The 22,601-nt window shown below is 40.6% G+C and overlaps 1 protein-coding gene across 2 annotated transcripts in view; it reads right to left on the bottom strand.

The window, feature by feature from the left end:
- Positions 1-22,601, bottom strand: part of RASGRF2 (Ras protein specific guanine nucleotide releasing factor 2) — a 117,379-nt gene that overhangs the window by 6,646 nt on the left and 88,132 nt on the right. For both annotated transcript variants that reach the window (XM_044446748.1, XM_044446749.1), the window contains exons 19-23: positions 9,341-9,453; positions 6,929-6,989; positions 4,410-4,513; positions 3,485-3,569; positions 1,024-1,221 (exon numbers count right to left, since the gene is read on the bottom strand). In XM_044446748.1, the coding sequence (XP_044302683.1) occupies positions 1,024-1,221; positions 3,485-3,569; positions 4,410-4,513; positions 6,929-6,989; positions 9,341-9,453 (561 nt within the window). The remainder of the gene's footprint in view (positions 1-1,023; positions 1,222-3,484; positions 3,570-4,409; positions 4,514-6,928; positions 6,990-9,340; positions 9,454-22,601) is intronic.

Here is a 22,601-nt window from a genome sequence, read left to right as displayed (position 1 = left end):
TTGGTTTTCCCAGTTACAATGTATGGCTGTGAAAGTTGGACCATAAGGAAGGCTGAGCACCAAAGAACTGAGGCCTTTGAATTGTGGTGCTGGAGAAGAGTCCTGTGAGTCCCTTGGACTGCAAAGAGATCAAACCAGTCAATCTTAAAGGAAATCAATCCTGACTGCTCTTTAGAAGGCCAGATACTGAAGATGAAACTGAAATACTTTGGCCACCTAATGAGAAGGAAGGACTCACTGGAGAAGACCCTAATGCTGGGAACAATTGATGGCAAAAGAAGAAGGGGATGGCAGAGAATGAGGTGGCTAGATGAAGTCACTGGAGTAGTGAGTGTGAGCTTGGGTGGACTCTGAGGGACGGTGGAGGACAGGAGAGCCTGTAGAAATATTGTCCATGAAGTCATGATTGATCGGGCACTACTTTGTGACTAAACAGCAATCAAATCGAAAAGCAAGGTTGCATATTTTTCGCTGTTCACAGGACAATGTGTCAAAATGTATTAAATTGTTTGCAACGGTAGGTTGAAGTATTACTGATAATAGCTGCATTTCACTTGCCAAATCACGAGCACATGCAATGTCTGATGGTGTCAATTCGACTGTCTGCGCTTGGAAGCTAACACACTGGAAACTGCACCTTGCCATAAACTGAAGCCATGCATGTGTACAAATAGCGAGAGCATACATACGTTTATTTTATGTGACATTGTGACATGACATCGTCGTCCACAAAGTTCATGCTCATGAACTGTACAATCAAGTTACAAAAAAAATTGCAAACCAATCTCATAACATTTTAAGTAAGTTTACAATTTTGTGTTGGGCCACATTCATAGCCATCCTGGGCTGCATGTGGTCCCTGGGCCGTGGGTTGGATACCCCTTGTTTAAGTACTGATGTTCTACTGATGCGATTGCATCAACCTGAACTAAGGCAAGCTACCAGGTATTTCTAGAAAGGACATAACTTACTCATTTAGACAAGCTGTTTGATGACATGCATCAATAAATACAGATTACTTACCTGTTTAGAAACCTTAGCCCATGTTTTCTTCAGTCTGTAGATCGCACTTCTGTTCAAGGCTGATGTGATTTCAAGAACACCATTGTAGTTGTGCAGACATCGGCAGATGTCTGCCACCGCTACCCATTTCTCAATTGCATTTGCACGTGAGCCAATATCAGCATAATTCATAATTTGGGAAGCAACAAGATTGCTCATCTAGGTCAAAGAAGTCCATAGAATATTTGCATTTACAATACAGGGTTAAACAGCAGAAAGGAAATAAAAGGTGACAGCTTTCTGAAGAAGGGTAAAACAACATATATTACCAAAATGGCTAAAGGCAACAGGGCAAGACCAAATCAATTATGGGACAAATGACAAAAGCAGAACAATATTCACCAAATAATGTGCTGTTGGCACTAGCCATGTTGCTGTAGGGAATGGTTCTCAGTAGTGTGCTAAGGTCAAGAATAAGAGGAATGACTTGTAAGCAGGAACTATTAAATTAAATGGGGTGTAATAGAATTTGCTGGAAACAGTACAGAGCAACAAGTGAGAGGAGTGGGGACTGGCTGAAAGGAAACATCTAGCCTTCTGCTTCATCTGTTACTATCTGCCAACAAGAGTGCCTTTTGTCATATATTTTTTTTTCTTTGAGTTTGTCTTGCCTTGTTGTGTTTGATTGATTGTTACAACTTGCTTCTGAGTGTTTTCAGCTACAGACTGTGTTTAGAGACTTTGTTGTGGCTGGGCTGAGTTACAGCTACACTAGTGACTATCTCAGTTCTAGGAAGAGGGGCATAAAGAGCAGTCCTTCTGTGGGTGGCAAGTGAACTCTGAAGAAGCACCATTTATCATTTGGATGGTGACTGTGGGAACAGGAATGTTCAAAGTTCCTGACCTGTCATGAAGGTGATCCAGCATGCGTAAAACACATAATTGTGCCTAGTACATGATGATGAAATCAGCTTTCATTTCCAGCTCCATCACATCCTTGAATACCCATCTAGCTTCAAGTCTTCCCAAGTGGCTAGGGGGTTACTTTCATCTAACCCAGTGAAGCCAGTAATGCAACTCATGGGGTTCCACTATGACAAGTCTAGAAGACACTTTGAATTTGTGTGCCTTTGTACTAACCTGGGCACTGTTATTGGTATAGTGTCTGTTAATGTGTCCAGTGCATTGTCTTATCATGTGTTGTGGGATCAGATTCAATTCAAATATCTATATAAACTGAATGCAGTTTTCAGGAAATTTGTGGGGAACTGTCACCAGTACACTGATGATACTTAGCACCATTTCTATGTGAGATCTGAACTGGAAGAGGACACGTACAGGCTGAACTGGTGCCTGTACAGCTTAGATGATAAACTGAAGCAGAATCCTAATAAGATACAGACCCTTTGGGCTGGCATTTCTCAGGTCTATGAAGTGGGCTGTTTAACTGTTCTGGATGGGCTTGTACTTGCTCTGAAGGAGCAGATACATAATTTGGAGTAATCCTGGATCCATCTTTGTCATAGAAGCCCAGGTGACCTTGGTGGCCTGGAGCATCCAATACCAACCATGGGGATTCCTAGATAATCTAATAATCTAGGCAATAATCCAGGTACTGGAAAGCTCACAGTTAATTACCTGTATGTGGTTCTATCCTCAGGTTTGGTTGAATAGCTGCTGCGAGTACAATATGAGGCAGCTAGGGTGCGCACTGGGACACCCAACTATACTGACATAACATCTATATTAGAATAGCTGCACTGGTTACCTATTGGCTACAAAGCCATGTTCAAGATTATGTAAAAGGCCTGAAAAAACTTAGCACCAGGATATCAAGCATATCTATAATGTTTTTCCTTATAAATGCACAACCAACCCACCAACCAACCATTAAGATTGTTGGAAAGGGCCTTTCTGGCTATTCCAAAATTATTGGAATCTCACTATGTAACACCTTGATGGTGGGCCTTCTTGGTAGTGGTACCTACCCTATAGGGGGGAAAATTCAGAAGGGAAAAATTTTGACATCTTTCCAAAGCCTGAAAATACACCTGTTCACACAGCCTTTTTCTGGCTCATATTTCAATTAATCCAGCTGTCCCATTTCACGACTCCTGTACTGCCCTGCAACATCAGTGTCAATTTTTAAAGTTGTATTTTAAATGTGATTTTAATATTTATATGGAAATGGCTTGAGGGTTTTGAAATTTTTACCACTGCAGAAATAGTACAAATAAATAAAATATTGCTTTCACTTGTCTTCACAAAACATAGTCATCACTCAGTTCCTTTGGCCAGTGCTTATAGTGTTCAGCCAGTTCTCTGTGGTTACAAATATTTCAATTGCTACTACACCCCATTGCCCACTAGCCACTCAGAAAAAAAGGAGCATTCTGGTTGCATAATTTGCCATGAAAAAGCTGAAACCTTTTTAATCCACTTTTTCATTCCTAGAAAGTATTCTGTTTCTATAGCAACTTACATCATTAAAGTGTTGGCTCGTTTTCATAATATAGGGTGTCCTTTCATTTTTATCCACTTTCATCCAGCCTTGCCCAAGGAATTCTCTGGAAAAGGAGAAAGAAAATAATAACATAAGAAACATCAGACTAAAGTTTTATTTATTTCAAGTTCATTCATTTTGCCTCTCAGCCCAAGAAGCAGGGCCTAATTCCCATACTGATGGTCTTAGAGCCTCTATTTTACACAGATTCAGAACATAGTGGCATCTTTGCTGCCAGAAAGGTTCTTTGCTGCCAAAGGTTTCCTCAATAATTTTATTAGAGCTGAGGCCAGCTTTGGCAACAAAGTGTCCAGGTCTTCACTGGTATGCCTTCTTTAGAGAATTCTTAGAGGAGTTGCAATTTGCAAGTTTCTTGTAGAGTCCCAAAGATACATTCTAGTCCTGTTATTCCAATTAAAGAAGCTATACCTTGTGTGAGTCATACAGTTTTCATATACCTCCAGTCTATCCACCATCCCCAAATATCCAGAGATGTATAGGATTTTTATATTTTTTAAATTCCTGCTATGGTAGTATCACTACTGCTTGGTTTAAAAAGAGGTGGGTATGTCCAGCCTTTCCTGGCCTTGTTCTCAGTCCTAGAGACTTCCTGAACTGACAGCTCGCAGGGAAATATTATTGCCAGGGCTGTAATGTATACAGATAAGGAAATGAACTATATCCTGCTTCCCAAGAAGTGCAACAGAACTGGTGTGCTGCTTCTCAGTACTTTGATGTTAGTCCTTCATACTTCACTTACAATATGATCGATCCTAAGCAGTGCAAATATAGTACTGTTATGCATTCTTTTCATGGGCCTATCAGTTGGGTACATCAGTGTATCATCCAGAAGTTCATTTAGAAAATATTTCCACTTGAAAATAATTATTGAAAAACTACTTACTCATAGGGTATGCTTCTGAAAACAATGTGATCTAAGAGAGTTATTTGTTCAGCAAGCTCCATGGCTGATAAAGTTTCAAAGCACTCTGGTTTTGGACATTCTAACTGTAAGCAAAGAAGCACATAATGAATAAAAAAGGCAATTGCAATTCTTTGAGTTTATTCCATTCTGTGTTAGGTTAATAATCGCTCTATCAATTTTACTGCCCAGTTCCTATCATTTGTGGAAGGAAAGTGAGTACAAGGAAAATAACCAACATAAGAGGGGGGCTCTGCTAGGGAAGAGGAATAGCTACTTTGGATATAATCCAGTAAAAGTAAAGCACTTTAAAAATAGTTTAATCTATTTTGGAAAAAAAATTAAAAAACAAAGCAATTCATTTAACAATAATATACTTTATTTATCCATCTCTTCTATCACACCTTCATGGGGTAAAGCATGTTTATTACTACAATTGATCCATTTGTACATTTTATGAGTAGCCATACATACTTTAATATGACTCTTTTGAGTCCTTTAAAAGAAAGCCTTTAGTCATTGTCTGCCTAAGAGGGCTTTCTACAAAAGTCTCTGTGTTTATGGTAGTTGCAGTGTTTCTTTGTACTGTATTTCAGTTATAAACTTAGATAATTCTTCATAGAAGTAATACTTATGCTAACAATTTCTAGAGGCTTTGACATTTGATCCTAAATTTGAACTGGGCACATTACAGACTTTGAGAAACTGCTGTGGGCAACACTACAAAATTGTTCCCATGGGAGATCTGGTGGGTCATATAATGGCTGCCATGGGGGTCTGGCTGGTCAAAAGAGGAAGAGAAATTGCAAATCTAGAGGCTGCAAGGAAAGTGAAAATAGAATAGTAAAGGGGTGGAGAAGATAAGATAAACAGCAAGGCAGTTAGGTAGGGGAGAGAATAACAAGTAGAGCAAACAATTGACAGCAAAAGAAGAAGGGGATGGCAGAGGATGAGGTGACTAGATGGAGTCTCTGAAGCAGTTGGTGTGAGCTTGAGTGGACTCCAGGGGATGGTGGAGGATAGGAGAGCCTGTAGGGGTGTTGTCCATGGGGTGGCAGTGGGTTGGGCACGACTTCACAAATAACATAACGTAACAAATATACAAATCTATGTACACATATTAAGACGGGGGAAAAATTAAACCCTTTGGGGATTCCTGCAGTGGTCCACATTGTGCTGTTGGAAGAGACAGTGGGCACCTTCCAGCTGGGGATTCATGTTTTAGTGGTTTTCATAAATAAACCACTTTCTACAGGACCTTGATATCACTCTTTTTCTTTCTGTGCTTTAGTTATCTATCCATAGAATGTTTTTAGATAGAGAATGAGAACTATTTGCATAGTCCCAATTGTGCAAGGACAATGTCATATTATTCTTTAGAGTGCTAAGATCAGTGTTAGTGATTTCTGATGGTTAACAGAAAAGGACAAGTAATGCAAGAAACCTTGCCTCCTAAGAAGAATGCTCCCACTCAGGGTGCCTTCTCCACCAGGCTGTTCTATTCCCCCTTGCCACTGTTTTCTGCCTCTTTTTACCAATGAAACATCCGTAATCTGTAGCTATTAAAGCAAGCTCTACTCGTATCTCCATCCTGGAGGTTGGTTGCTCCTTTAATATTTCAAAAATGAGTACTTTTTAACTTCTGCAAACCTTAAGGTCCCACCCTCCCCACAGCATGCTGAGATCTCCTTCTTGTTTCTCAGTGGCTGCATTTTGGCTGCAATTCTGAAAGCACTCACTACCTCAGTCCAGTATGAGAAAGAGTGGTAAAATATTCAGCAGAATAAAGAAGAACTTGATAATTATTCAGTATTTACCAAAAAATAAGCGTGAAAGGACCCACTTAAAAGTACAGGTGAATAACATGGGCAGATCCCTTTAGCATCTAGGCAGAATGGGGAAATGGAAGCTTAAATTCATTAAATGGTTTGTGCTGAGTTTTGAGCATCAAATAAAGTTACTAGTTTGCTGTCACTGTTACATGGAGCACTTTACACCTTGATTGGCAAGTGCTGTAATTGCAAAACTATCTGCTTTGCCAGCATGGAGCCTTTCTGTGCTTCAAATTCAACTCCATTTGATCCTTTCCCCATGTAAATAACTTCTTTGTGGTTTAAGGCAGCACACAGTCTTTTTCTTCAATATGCTTTTGTTTGTGCTTTCACTTGCAAACTGACACCACAATTTCCAATAATTTGCATAATAAGATACCAGGAATGACCATACAAGGGTTCCATTGATAGAAATGCCCCATTCTAACTGACCTCCACTGTGTATTCAGAAGAAAGGCCTATATTTTGCATAACTTCCTACCAAAGCAGGGTTCATGTGCAAGTTTTTCTTTCACCTGTTTCTAAAAATTGTTGAACAATTTGAACACAGAATGATCAAGTGCAAATATAAAAGGAATAGGAATTTGCTACTAAGGCTCCAATGAGCAAATGGCCAAGCAATATTTATACTTAGTTCCCCTAATTTGACAAACATCTAGATGAACTCACCATCTGCATTATGTCCTCTATTTTTAAGTGAGTGTCATCTTGATCCTCCTGAGACAGTGCCCTTAAAAAAAGTTGGCAAAACATTTCATTGAAAAACCAATCTCTTTATAGCAAAAGACAATAAATATTTCAGCAAAAAAGGGCACTTCCATGGTATTACGAAATAAAATATAGCAAACTTTATTACTATTGCTTTGAAATAATTTCTACCCGATGGATGACTACTCTGAAGTAAGTCCCAATGAGCTCAATGGTGACTATATTATTAGTATCATTATCATTACATTTATATCTTTTTTCTTAGCGTTTGCAGGAACCCAAGGTGCCTTACATTGTACTCCTTCCCCTCTCTGCACAATAGACTTGTGAGATGGCTTAGGATGAAAATCTCTGAGTTTCATGGACAAGTGGGGACTAGAACCCAGATCTCCTAAGTCCCAGAATTCTAGTCATTACACCACAGTGGGGCAATACAGGACTATTTTTTCTTTTAAGAAACGCAAGTCCTTTGCTGCCCCAGGGACTCTGGTTTGCTCTGAGGCATGGGTGGCTGTGGAAGGAAAGGCAAACCGTCCTGGCTTTACTCACACAGTGTCCCACCTGTGCTCTTCCCTTGGCCCGCTTGGGTGCAGTGGGCTGGAGGGCTCTCTCCAGTCCACACTGTCACTGTGTAAAGGGGGCTTCAGCGCTGGCATCTCTTCCTGCACGGAATCCAATTCAAAAGGGAAGGGAGTACATGCCTCCTCCTTACCAAGGACAGGGATAGTTCCTGGGGGAGGGTGAGAGAAGCATGGGGCTGAAGCCCAGCCCAAGAGTTGAATGTGGGCACCACTCCCAGGGGAGCAGGAAACTGTGCAAATGATATACGTTATGGCAAGACCAATTCATGTTCCAGTGAAACCTCTTCTCATTAAAGGGCCACCACAGCACCCATTTTAGGTTGTGTATTGGACAACAATACACAAGAGGGATGGATGAGAGGGATGCAGGTGGCACAGTGGCTTAACTGCTGAGCTGCTAGGCTGGTTGATCGAAAGGTCGCCGGTTCAAATCTGCACAACGGGGTGAGTTCACGTTGCTCCGTCCCAGCTCCTGTCAACCTTGCAGTTCAAAAGCATGCAAATGCAAGTAGATAAAAAGGTACCACTTCGGTGGGAAGGTAACAGCAGTCTGTGCACTTTGGTGTTTAGTCTTGCTGGCTACATGACCATGGAAACTGTCTGCAGACAAATGCTGGCTCCCTCGGCTAGGAAATGGAGAAGAGCACCACCCCCTAGAGTCAGGCATGACTGGACTTAAAATCAAGGGGAAACCTTTACCTTTACCTTTATTGGGCAACAGGTAGGCTGCCTGATTATGAGATCTCCCCATTTTCCATGTCAAATTCTAAACTGTAACTTATCAAGCTGTGCCCAGAATTGTCAGTGTGTATTGCATGGCTGGCTTTCCTGGAATGCCTACCTAGCTGGGGGTACCTGGCACAAGTTATTGTATACAACCCTCAGTACACCATAGAAAGTCCACAAGGGCAGCCCTGGAGGATGGAAACCTCTGTTTCTAGGGACATTTATATTTGCAACAAGCAAGAAATGCTCCATCATAACAGGGAACTAATTGAACCACTCCTCAGCCCCCATAAGGAAGCTCACTGTGTAAAGACTACACAAATCCTGCATGACAAAACAGCACCATCAGCACTCCATTAGACATGGACTTTCCTATAGTACAATCCTACTTGAAAGTAGGGGAGTACAAAAATCTAATATGCCCCAACCCACATAACTAGTGGCAGGGGTGGGGGTTACACAGTGGAGGAAAGGATCTGCTGGCAACTTTCTACCATCACACACAACTGTTTTCTGCTGCTCATTGCTTGGGGTAGAATAAGGCATGGGGGATGTTTAGCATTTTCAAGTACCTTCCATGTAACAAATGCAGAATTTTATTAACATTTCAGGCTGCAGCCAAACTTGGCAGAAGAGAGATCAAAAAGGTCATGAAAGGAGATAGGGAAGGAAATATGCGATGTTGGGGTATGTGTCCCTTGCAAGGGCTGCAGAAGGAAGAAGTCTCTGCTTCCATCTACTTCACTAAGCAGTTTGTCTACTTAAACAGTGCAAGTTTATGTATATTTCAGCTGAAAAAGGGGTTGTAGGACTTTTTTATGTCTAAACATGCATAGGACAGCACTCTCTTGCACATCTTGCATTTTGCTAGACTCATCATGAGTATTCGGAGAAAAGTGGTTTTTTAATCGCTTTAAGGAATTTGTTAACTACCAGCATTTTTTTCTTATAAATGTAATTGAATTTCACTTTGTTTGCTTGAAAATAAACAGCCTGTGGCTAAAGCAAGATAGCATTGCTTTCTGTATCTTTCTTTCTTATAATACCATTAATTAAACCTCCCTACCTCAAGATGTTTGCTGTAGCTTTTCTTTCTTGTGGCAAAAGGTCAGGGTCTCGCAAAACTTCTTCTAACAGATTTAGAACATTCATCTTCAGCTCATTGTTTAGCTCAAAATCCTACAAAATAAAATGATTCCAGATGAAATAATCAGATTGTATATTTTTTTAATTAGCAATTCTTACCCCCTGCCCACAACCACCAACACACACGAGTGCATTTGTGTCTCATGATTTTGGCTTCACTGCAATTCATTTCTGAGTATGTTTTAAGGCCAATTCTGGTGTTAGTTTAGCATTTTGGTTGCCACTTTCACATAGGCGAATCCCATGCTACTTCAATAATTCTAGAAGGGAAACATTGCATGAGAGGCATAAGGAAGTGAATAACACCCATGAGAGAAAATTACTTTTCCCACCCTATCAATATGTGATGCTGCCATAACCTGTAAGTGCTCCTTAGTTTCACATTTGTAAAAATGGCATCAATGTGAAATTCTGTGTTGTTACAAAAGTTACACAGTGAACTGAGCCTAAGCTTCAGCTAAGTATTTTCCTCCTTTGCAAACTTCTGTTTGGTCTAACATAACTTGACCTCTCAGATCCTTGTAAAGCCCTGAGAGACTGCAGTTTGCAGAAATGGGTTAGTTTCTACCTTTTCATAGCAAGGCTCTTTGGTTTCTTTGGGAGAAATCAGGTATTCTTGCTGGCCCCTCACTTTTGAAAGAGTTGCCCCTGATCAGGAACAGTCAAAACTATAGGGCAGTTATGGCAAACCTTTTAGAGAACGAGCGCCCAAACTGGAACCCAAAACCCATTTACTTATCACAAAGGGCCAACACTACAATAAAACCCATAAAGTGAGGTTTTAGTTAAGAAAAAACAAGTCATAGCCAGTCCAAGCAAATATACAGATATTCTTAGCAGTGCACTGACTGGCCATGTGAAAACTCGGACGATTCGTGGCTGATGAGTCGTGGCTTGTGACATCATCACCTGGCGCTGCTACTCCTTTCTGAGCATACGCATGGCCCCTATGTGCACTGTTATCTGATGCTCGGCTGCTGGGGCGATGCTGGGGAGACTTGGCTCGTGTGCCGACAGAGAGGGCTCTGTGCACCCGCTGCGGCACGCATGCCATAGGTTCACCGCCACTGCTATAGGGGGTTCTCACTTGATGGGAATGCTGAGTTTGACACATGTCAAATTTGTGACAAACCAAGTTATCTAACTGGGACTTGTAAGGAAATTTCTATTTTGAAGGGAATCATACATGCATATAGAATTCATATATCTGTGTACTTTCCTGACAAACTAGAAGTTTTTAAGCCCTTCCAGATCACACTTTTAAATGAAACTCTCTGTTTGACCATTCAAGAGAATTGTCAGGCCTCACGCCTGTCAATGGAAATCTTCCAAGCTATGCAGCTATAATTTCAAAGATATCTGCAAAAGCAAGAGGACCCCGCTGAAAAAGGGACTCTTTTGGGATCACCACACAAAAAAACTCCAGGGACCCTGCTAGACAGTGGGTGAAATTAGGGGTATAGCTCCCAATTCTACCCTTTTTGTACATGATTCTTGCATTATGCAAGCATGGTTTTTGTGTTCCTGGGTTATGCAAACTATGAAAATTGAGGGTAGCCTACGGACACACGAGAATACCAAAAAACCCAAGTCATCTTTCTCCACTTCATCTTTTTAAAAAAATTTGAAAAGTAGTTTTTGCAAAGTGCTACAATGTTGTTGTTGTTTTGGCATAGGCACACTGTGTCCCTCCAGTTCAAGCTGATTTGTAAGTTATCTCAGTCCTGTTCTCCTGGCAGTTTTGACACCATACAACCTGTGCGCAGTAAGGATAATTATACAAATTAGACAGCTCACAATCAGTGTGCACGAGGGCATTCCACAAAGTTAGAATTGTGACAAAAATCCTGTTTCTTGTGGAAGCAAAGCTATCCTCCCTATAAGAGAGGAACTGAAGAGGCCCTCACTTGCAGTTTATAGATAAAGGCATTTTCCCAGGATAACTGGCACCCGGACTATTGCAGGACTTTAAAGGTAAAAACCAGCACTATGGCTTGTAAATGAATTTCCAGCCAGCAACGTTATTTCATGTATGAAATATATGTTTGTGCCAACTCAAATCAATCAATAGGCAAGCAATAGCACTATGCACTACAATAGTATTTTAATATATGGAATTTTAGGGATTTAGACAATTAGGGGTTTCAATATATTAACAAATATCAAAGTATTATATTTATTTATTTTAGGTTAATAACTTATATCCTACTTATGTTCCTAAAAGGGAATTCAAGACAGTGAGCAGGCATAATCATTAATGTTTAGAACCAAATTTAAAAACCCAAGATAATAAACAAGAGTATGTTTTTAAAAAAAGTTAACCATATGGGCTAAATAAAGGTAAAGGTTTCCCCTTGACATTAAAGTCCAGTTATGCCTGACTCTAGGGGGTGGTGCTCATCTCCATTTCCTAGCCGAGGGAGCCAGCATTTGTCCCCAGACAGTCGCTGTGGTCATGTGGCCGGCATGACTAAACACTTAAGTGCACAGAACACTGTTACCTTCCCACTGAAGTGGAACCTTTTTATCTACTTGAATTTGCATGCCTTCGAACTGCAAGGTTGACAGGAGCTGGGACAGAGCAACAGGAACTCACCCCGTTATGCAGATTTGAACCAGTGACCTTTTGATCAACCAGCCCAGCAGAACAGCAGTTTAAACCACTGCAAATAGGGCAATTAAAATGCTTTAATCACCCCCCCACCACATACACACACTTTCTTAAAGAGCTCCACTTTTACATACCACCTAAAACAGTATAATGTCAGAACTTGAGAAATATCTGTTGGCAGAGCATCAGCTGAGAATGTTATAGTCTAGATCTTGAGGCTGTTTGCTTGAGGCTGTCCACCCACCTTCCTAAGGCCTCAAGGAATAGGAAGTAGTGCCTCAGGCAACAACTGGAGGATGTGGCAGGGTGAGGAGGTAACATATGGAACAAGACGCTTGTTCAGGTACCCAAGTCCCAAGCTGTCTAGAGTTCTAATGGTTAACGCCAGCAAGTTGAACTGAAGCCGGAAATATACTGGCAGCCAGTGCAACACAATTAAACAAGGACGAACATGGTCAAAGCACCTAGCTCTTACCAACAATCAAGCTGCCACATTTTGCACCAATGGAATTTCTGTAGTTATGTTCTCAAGGAATTTCATTTATACTTAAAAGTTACACTCCATCTCAAACCTAAACTAATAGCTGCATTGATTCTGGGGATAAATCAGACCTTTTTTCTTTTTTTTTATACTTGTGTCCCTATCCATAATTAAGACTGGATAGATTGCACACTGGGATGGATGGACTGGGAATCTAGTCAATGCATGTGTATCTTTTGTGGAAGTACATGCAAGGAGTCACTGAGAAGCAATAATTCTGGCCATTTGCATTTGAGCTTAGTGCAGATGTTTCAATAAAGGATTACACTAAAAGCTCCATCTATCCAGTGTATTTGCAGCAGTTCCTTTTATACTGATTGTTCGCTGTCATGTGGGTAGCAATTCAGCATCTGTTTCCATAGCAACCGAAACAATAGTCACGAGCAAAGTTCTTGAAACTCCTGTACATTTGAATGTTTGATAGGAAAACCATTCCATACATATTTCTAAGCATTTGAATACTGACTTCTTCTGTGTATTTTATTGTCTGAGCAAAGTTTGGTGGTAGAAGTCTTGCTACATACCAAAAGCAAGAAAAAGCTCTTCATATGTGTCCAATGCTTACAATTCCTAACATACCTAAAATATGTAAAGAACTCTATATACTCTGCAACATACTTATTATGATTATTGGATGCTTTTAACCCACTCAAGATCTGCAAAAACTAACTTCTAAGAGAAGCTTTTATGCAGAAATGGAGAGACTTCAATAGCTTTATGTATAAGATAATGTGTTTCTCCTTGCAACCTTACCTCAGGGTTAGCCATAGGTTGTAGCCTATGAAAGCTCAAGAGAACGGGTTGCCAGTTTGCATTGGTTAAGCCTTACAATAATGCATGCACTGACCAAGCCACCTACCAGCCATGCATTCAGTGGCTGAATTACATCTCCCCATATATTCCTTCCAGCTCCTTCCTGAGGAACAGTTGAGGCAGTTGAGGCAGTGACTAGAAGTGTCAGAACCTTTTCAGAGGCACAGCAAGCCTCTGTCCTTTAACTTCTTCCACTGTCTTAGTAAAAGATGGCTTTCTATAGATTCCCTAGTTGAGGGCCCATAGCTGCAGGGGTCTTGTGATAGCTACTCTGATTTGATTAAAGTTGATCCCTCCACTTTTTGCTTTATTTCACAGATTATTGTATTATCGCTGCTGTTATGTCTGGTAGGAAGAATAGTGAGTTGGACCTGAGCTATTATTTGTATTTTATAATCTAATGTACACTGAACTGAAGGCTATAAAAAAAGCAAAAGTGAATAACAAAAAGAAAATAAATGTCATTTGTGAATGTCCAATGGCATTACGTACATGATCTTTATATAATCCCATTTTATCATCTATTTGATGAGCAAAGCTTAAAAGATGTTAGCCTGTTCAAATGGCCTTCTGTCCAAATGTTTATCAGTTCATTTTCAGCTTTCTGAGGCTGTATGGGTTATGGAAGCTATACAAGGATTATAACTACAGGCAAGAATAAAGGAGATATTTGGCCTACTGCATTTAAAGCCTTAGGTGTGATTTTACTCCTGCTTTGGATTTAATCTTCCATAGTGGAAGATTTGGATTTGGTTCTTCCATAGTGTCCCTCCCCACCATACTTTGAACCTTGTAAGTACATTCTTTTTAAGTAAAATGAAGCCAACAACAGTGCTCTGCCAACTATTTTTATTCTGTTTCATAGGATCATCTTTAGAAGATGGAGTCCCTCTCTAATGGTTTCCCCTTCTTAAATGCAATTCCTTAATTGATGAGGGGTTTGAGAGCATCAAAAAAGCCATCAGGAGGCCAGTATAGTCTCACTAGGCTTGTCTCTTAGCAGGGTCACCTGCTAAGGCAGAATGGCCAAGGCTGAGACACCAGACTAAGATGCATCCACACTTGTGAGGAGCAATGGTGACATCAGCAAAAAGAGAATGAATATAATTAATGGTGATGGGGGCAGAGAAACTTCTGAAAGGCAGCTACTGGGTGGCAGTAGGTGAAGGCAACACTGGTGGAGGAACTTTCACAGATCACTGCTGTGACGCACAGGCTAACTCTGATTAGTACTGCACAGAATGAGGATGTAATCCACTTATGAATTTTCTTACTTCAAAAACCCTATGATCAAACAATCCATAATGAAACAGAAGATAGTGCCAGAAGACAAGTCTGGAAGGCACTTTATGAGCTGCTGGGGAAGGGCCAAAAATAAATACAAGAAAAGAGGTTGCTAGTGACTTTGCTAGATCAAAACCAAAAGGAAGTCTAGTGGCTAAAATGCACAGATGTGAAAGTCTGATGCTGCACAACACATACAACTGGGACATGGTACATAGGAAGTATAAATCAAGGCAAACTGGAAATTGTAAAGCAAGAAATAGAAGAATTAACTTTGTAGTACTTGGAGTAAGTGAACTAAATCGGACTAGAATGGGACATTTCCAATCAGACCAAAAGTGCTTTACTTTGCAAATTACAAACTCAGAAGAAAGGGAGTGGCTCTAATACTGAGGTAAGAAGTAGCACAGGCAGTAAGAGGAAATAATGCAAAATCCAACCAAATAATATCAGTCAGAATTAGTGAAAAACCTATCTACATAACCATGATTCAAGTCTATGCTTCAACAACAGATGCTGAAGAGGAAGAAAATGAAAACTTGTATGCAGCATGCTCAAGAGGAAGAGAAGAAAGGATACACGGAACAGAAGAAAGGATGACAGGCTTCTCCAAAGTAGAAGCCTATGAAGAAGAGCATGCAATATTAGAAAGTGAAGTGAAAGCTGCTCTGAAAGCACTCGCAAAGAAAAAAACACCTAAAGTAGACAGGATGCCAATAGAACTCTTCTAGGCTACAGAAAAGAATCAGTCCAAATCCAAACAAAAACATGTCAATAAAAATGGAAAATAAGACAGTGTCTCACAGGCTAGAAATGTTCAATATATATTCCAATCCCTATGAAAGGCGACACAAGAGCACAGCAACTATAGGACCATTCCATTATTCTCTCGTGCAAGCAGAGTGATGCTCAAAATATTGCAACAAAGAATACTATCCTATATGGAGTGAGAAATGCCAGATGTTCGTGCTCAATTCCAAGAAAGAAGAAGCACTAGAGATCATATTATACATTGGCTACAGGACCACACCAAGGAATTTCAGGAAAAGTTCAGTCAATGCTTTAGAGACTATGGCAAAGCCTTTGACTGTGTGGATCATGAGAAGCCATGGATCATCCTAAAAAATGGGTAAGCCTCAGGACTTGAATGCATAACTTGTATCATGGACATGAAACTACAGTTAAGACAGAATACATAGAAACAGAATAGTTTCCCATAAGCAAAGGTCAGACAAGGATGTATTTTATTTGTACATCCTTGCAGAACACATCTGGATCAGAGGAAGGAATAAAAATTGGTGAAAAAACCACCACAAATTTAAGATATGTAGAAGATACCATATTACTGGCAGAGAGCAGCAATGACTTGAAATGACAGGAGGACTGCAGCTGAATATTAAGAAAACCAAAATCATGTCCACAGAAGAATGACCAAACTTTACTGTTAATAATGAAGAGATCAAAATGGTGAAAGATTTCACACGTCTCAACAAAATCATCAATTCAAGGGGCCAATAAATTTGAAGAAGGTTGAGACTTAGAAGGACAGTGATGAACTAGAAAAGATAATCAAGTGTAAGGATGTTTTACTGGAGATCAAGGTCAAGATAATTCAAAGTATTATATTCCCAATCATTATCAATGGATGTAAAAGATGTTCAGTGAAGAAAGATGACAGGAAGAAAACTGATTCATTTGAAACATGGTGCTGAAAGCTTTGCCAATAGAAAGACAAACAAGTTGGCCTTAGATCAAACCAAGCCAGAGCTTTTCCTAGAAGCAATAATGACAAAAATGAGGCTGGCGCACTTCGGGCACATCATGAGAAGGCAGGACTCACTGAAGAAGACAATAATGTCAGGGAAAGTTGAACGCAGAAGACAAACTGGAAGACCAAATATGAGGTGGCTTCCATCATCAATAACCTCAAACTTGGAAGAGCTGAACAGAACTGTCATGGAGGTGCTGATCGCTCATGCCCTCAGGAGGACCCACTGCTATTCAGTCACCACTGCTGAACTCCCAGTAGTCCTCCCATAGCTAGCATGGTTTCTGAGATCAATAGCCTTATTCAGGTATTTTGCATTATGCACATGAGCCACCTCTACCCAATATATTCCTCTCCAGCACAGCCGCAAAGAAATCAGATGCATTTGCTTTCATTTTCAACTAACAGTAGCTCTTTGTTATGTTTAACTCAAAAAACAAGTTAGTTTTAACTGTGGATTATGCAAAGAAGCCAGAAAAATAAACCACAGTTTAAACTTAGCTTGTTTAGGTAAATCATAGTTAACACTAATGACGTTTGTCTTTTCATGGACATAGTGACAAACCAAATTACTTTACAATGGAGACAAATGCTTCCAGCATCCTTGAAGCTGCACCAGAGGAGGAGGGGACATAAATATGCTCATGGCTAATTCATGTAGCATTAAATAGTGGCTTAGTGTTATGTCCAAACACAGCCAATATTTCTATACCAATGTCTTCCCTACTGATAGTTAAATCTGTTATTTTGACTATATAAAACATGCATGTCAAAATAATTCCATTCACAGTGGGAAGTCAATAAGATAAAATTCAACAAAGGTTTACTCTTCATTTATTTATCTCTTCAGGCACATCGCTCATGGTTAAATAATAGATAAAAGTATTAAAATACATTTGCCCTGTGAATCTTAGATGAGTTCTACATTGCTCTTATGGTAACACAGCTTTTTCGTTTTCAGGCAGGGTCTACCGACCTGTATCTAAACCAGAGAATCTCCAGCACAGGGAGCAATGGAATGTTAAGAGTGTTGTTCAGGTGTAACAGGCAATAGGTTTTTGCTATGTTGCCAGAAAGCTTTTCATGTTCCTTCCAGTACAGTTATGTTTGTGTGCAATTTCTAGATAGCAGACTTGTCTTGCACATATATTGACAATCAATTCATTATTTTCCCTCTTTTGAAGTTTCTGATTCATGTCAAGACCTTTTTATTTAATCAATATTTTAATACTGAATTTTATTGTTGTATTTTATTAATTTTCAGCCAGAGTGGATTGTCAATGTATCTATGTTGTAAGCCATCCAGAGAGACAAGTAATTGGACGGCATACACATTTTATGAATAAATGAATAAATAATTTTAACCCCTTTTTGCAATATGCACTTTTCATACTTTTAAGATTTTTCAAAATCCATAGCATACCTCTTATTTTTACTTTGCCAACTTTGTGATAATCTGAGCAGAAGCTTATTTGTATGTGAACTAGCTAATATATTAAAATATGTATTTTATTTATTTAAAGTGTTTGTATGCCATCCTATTATACTAAAATCTCAGGATGGCTTACACTATTTAAAAGAACAGTTAAAATATATGCATATGGTGAATGCAATACTTTACATTCTTAAACAACGGCAACTTTCCCTCTTGTTCTTAACTATATTTGCAAGGAAGGCTTTTGTAGGCAGCCTGATGATGGGGCTCCAAAATTTCCATATGAAAATGAGGCAGCACAATACTAGTAGTCAGCATAAATCTAAGAATTCTGTGTTTTACAGGCAGAGAAAGTGCATTTGTCACAGACAGTTATATAATACTATGCCCTGAAAAGGTGAGAAATGAAAGTAACTTTGTAATGTTATGCCTGAAAAACTGCAGGAGTGATTGAGCTCTGGGTGCCAAACACCCAAATTCTGCCCACAGCAGGGCCACTTCATGCATTATGGGAAAACCAATGCATTTCAACAACTACAGGGAAGCATATGCAGGCTCCTGTATGTTGCTCCTCTGGAGCACAAAGGGCCTGGAATCTAGCCCTCATCCTCAGGTTGCAAGTGCATTAAAAAAACTGGCTCAGGTTAGGCTGCAAGTCTGCGCTGGCCAATCTGCGCTAGGCATAATCTAGAACATTGGTTTTCAACCTTTTTACAGTTGGGGACCGGCAAAAATAGGAAAATTATTTTGGGGACCGTTGAGGCAGAAATAAAAAATATATATTCATAATATAGTAGTTTGTGTATTGGTTTTTAAATATAGTACCAAAAATGAAAATTCTCTAAAATAACCAGAAACTGAGCAGTAAAAATGCTAATAAATTGAAATTCAATGTAATTGAATACAACTGAAATTTTTAGAGTGCAATATGTAATTCAAATATGGCTACTGAAAAATCTTCAGTTGCTTCTTTTCAAGAATACTTGAACAAAAATTTATAATAGTAAAATACAGAATCAGTATAAATGCAATACTGTGCTCATAGCAAATACAAGTTCAACTACAATTTTATTTATTTATTTATTTATTTAGCAGACTTATATGCCGCCCCATTCACCTAAGCCTCGGGGTGGCTTACAAATAAATAAATATCATTAGTACAATAAAATACAGTTGGAGACATCCTTGCCAAAGTAGTTAAAATCAATAAATAAAATCAACAATTAAAATGACGTTTAAATAAAAAGGTCTTGGCCTGGTGCCGAAAAGTAAATAACAATGGCGCCAGGCAGACCTCTCTGGTGAATGCATTCCATAGGTTGGACGCCACCACAAAGAAAGCCCTCCTCCAGGTGCTCACCCAACTAATGTCCTTCACGGAGGGCTCCTGAAGAAGGGCCTCTGCCGCCGATCTCAAGGGGTGGGAGGGCACGTATGGACGTAAGCGCTCCTTTAGGTAACCAGGATCCAAGCCGTTAAGGGCTTTATAGGTTATAACCAACACCTTGAATTGGGCCCGGACTTCAATGGGGAGCCAGTGAAGCTGACAGAGGACTGGAGTTATGTGAGCACAGTGCCCAGTCCCTGTCAGCAACCTGGCAGCTCTGTTTTGCACCAATTGAAATATCCAGACCGTCTTCAAGGGCAGCCCCACATAGAGTGTGTTACAGAAGTCTAGTCGGGAAGTTACCAATGCGTGTGTTACTGTTGCCAGGCAGTCATTCTCCAGGTAGGGACGCAGCTGGTGAATCAGTCGAAGCTGAAAGAAAGGGCTCCTTGCCACCGCTGTTACTTGAGCTTCCAGTGAAAACTCCAGATCGAGGAGCACTCCCAAGCTGCAGACCTTGTCCTTAAGAGGAAGTGCAACCCCATTCATGACAAGATCAAGGTCCCCTTCCCTGAAGCCCGAGCCACCTACCAACAAGACCTCCGTCTTGTCTGGATTGAGCTTCAGTTTATTGGCCCTCATTCAGCCCATTACCTCGGCCAGGCACCGGTTCAATACAGCCACTGCCTCACCTGGATTGGTGGAAAATGAGAGGTAGAGCTGGGTATCATCAGCATACTGATGATTCCGCAGCCCACACCTCCTGATGACCTCTCCCAGTGGTTTCATGTAGATGTTGAATAGCAAGGGGGACTAAATGAAACCCTGCAGAACTTCATGGCATAACTACCATGGCGCAGAGCCATAGTCCCCCAGCACCACCTTCTGGAATCAGTCATTGAGATAGGAGCGGAACCACTGCAAAGCAGTGCCTCCAACCCCCAGTCCCGCTAGCCTATCCAGAAGGATACCATGGTCGATGGTATTGAAAGCGGCTGAGAGGTCAAGGAGGACCAACAGGGATGCACTCCCCCTGTCTCTCTCCCTGCTCAGGTCATCATATAGGGCGACCAAGGCAGATTCAGTACTGTACCCAGGTCTGAAGCCAGAATGAAATAGGTCCAGATAATCAGTTTCATCCAAGAGTGCTTGGAGTTGTCCCACCACCACCCACTCTAACACCTTGCCCAGAAACGGGATGTTGGCCACTGGTCTATAATTAGTGGCCATTTCTGGATCCAGGGATGCCTTCTTTAGGACTAGTAGGATTATCGCCTCCTTTAAAGGGGCAGGTACCCGGCCATCCCTCAGAGAGGCGTTGACAACCTCCAGGATCCAGGTCCCTATCCCATGCTTGGCGTTGTTAAGTAGCCAAGATGGGCAAGGGTCGAATAGGCAGGTGGTGGGACGTACTTGTCCAAGCACCTTGTCCACATCATCAGGCCGCAATAACTGAAACTCATCCAATAAATTAGGACCAGACGGCAACATTGGTTCCTCCCCTGAAGGCTCTGAATTACTAGTGGAGTCCAGCTCGTGATGAATCTGAGCGATTTTCTCCTTAAAATGCTTGGCAAAGTCGTCACAGCGGGCTGTCGAGGGCGGTACAGGGTCTTTCTTGGGGCCAGGATGAACCAGCCCTTGTACCACCCGAAAAAGCTCCGCCGGACGGCATTGTGAGGAGGCAATGGAAGTGGAGAAGAATATTAACAGCAGAATAATACAAAATCAAACAAAGTTATTTGATACAATAATATTCATAATGTTAAATAATGAAATGCAACAAACCCCACCCACTCAAGCCCCCATACTGGCTGAGAAAATGGACTGTGTCTCCCCTCCTCAGCCTCGTTGGCTGAGGAAGAGATGGGCAATTGACAGCAAGAGCACAGCTAGCCCTGCACTGGCCCTGGAGAGCAAGATTCACTGTTGCGCGTGTGCACAATGGCGACTTTTTCCTGGACTCGCAGGAAATGCCAGCGTGGCATTGGTTGAAAATCACTGATCTAGAATTTTGTACTAGTAAATTCTTTGTGCTGGGTATACAACAGCATGGATTTTTGGATGCTTTCAGAACCTGTTCCAAAGGGTGCTTTTCTGTGTGGCTCTGAGAATATCCTAGTGTATTTTAATTATTATTGTGATTATTATTATGGCTGTGTGGAGTCTACTTTCCTACTCATACTCTTAGAATCACTTGATGCTCTGTGGAGTGGGAGTTGTTGCTAGAACATGACACTGTGGATCCAAAGCAGGGGTTCTTTTATGTGGCTGTGCTATTGCTCCCCCTGCCCCGCCCCCCACAGCATGTTTTATGCCTCTGTAGTATGGAGTGCTGTATTCAAAGACGGCTCGGACTTTGCTGACTCCTTGGCTCTGTCTCTGTTGACCTGCTCTCAACCCCACCATTCAGACTGGCCTCTGGCTTCTGCTGGTCTTGGGCAATGGAACTTACAAGCTCAGTTACCTAGTTTGGACAAATGCAATGGTGCTACCATTGCAAAGGGGTACACAGATATCAAATTCTCCCCTTCTTCCCTTGCAGCATCTAGTGAAACTCACCATGCAACTAGTTTTTACAGCTCTTCTTCACATTATTGGTGGCCACTCTTAGGACTGACAAATGTTTGGGTGTGACAGTGTCATATGCCATATAATGCGTTTCACAAGCAGTTAGACAGGGAAGCAACCAGACTAAATGATACTGTTCTCAACAGCATCCTTGTTTTCCAAATAATATTTAATTCTACCATAGTAGGGCCAACTTCAGTAACACAAAAAGCACTCTTCATTTTTCTTGATTGTACTGAAAAATCCCATAATGAAGAACTGGCAAGAATAATCACAGATAAAGTCCAGTGCAAACTGTAACACAATTTAAAGTGTCACTATGACTTAGGAGCAGGTAGTTTTTCTCCAAGGGGAAATAGCAGTCTTGCAATCAGAATGCCTAATACTTATTACATTTGTACTCCAACAGGGAGGCCACTGAATAAACAGCCTCCAGCAGAAAAGAGTATAAAACAGCTTTTTCCAACCTGCAAATGTGTGGTACTACAACTTCAATAACCCTCATAGTGGAGAGATACATGTTTAAATGTGCATGCTATGCTAGTAAAATAAATGTCATAATTTCCAAAGATATTTTACTATTCTGTCACTTGATAATATGGCATTGTATAATTAAGTATACTTGCTTGTAGTAACCTTGAAAAACAATATAGCCAATAGGGATTGACAGGTAACTGTTTTCAGTAGTATTTCCTTAAAAAAATTCTGACATTTCTGCCTGAAATTCTTCTGAGCTAAAATGTGTAATGTCATCATCAAACCCCCTCATACTAATGAAGAACCTGTCAAACCCAAGCAGCAGCAATTGTATGTACCTCTAATTGGTTTGAC

This window comes from Varanus komodoensis, unplaced genomic scaffold (assembly GCF_004798865.1).
Source record: "Varanus komodoensis strain SLA01 unplaced genomic scaffold, ASM479886v1 scaffold5, whole genome shotgun sequence".
NCBI classification, from domain to species: domain Eukaryota; kingdom Metazoa; phylum Chordata; class Lepidosauria; order Squamata; family Varanidae; genus Varanus; species Varanus komodoensis.
Note: the sequence above shows the minus strand (reverse complement) of the source record. Positions and strands in the feature narration are given on the sequence as shown.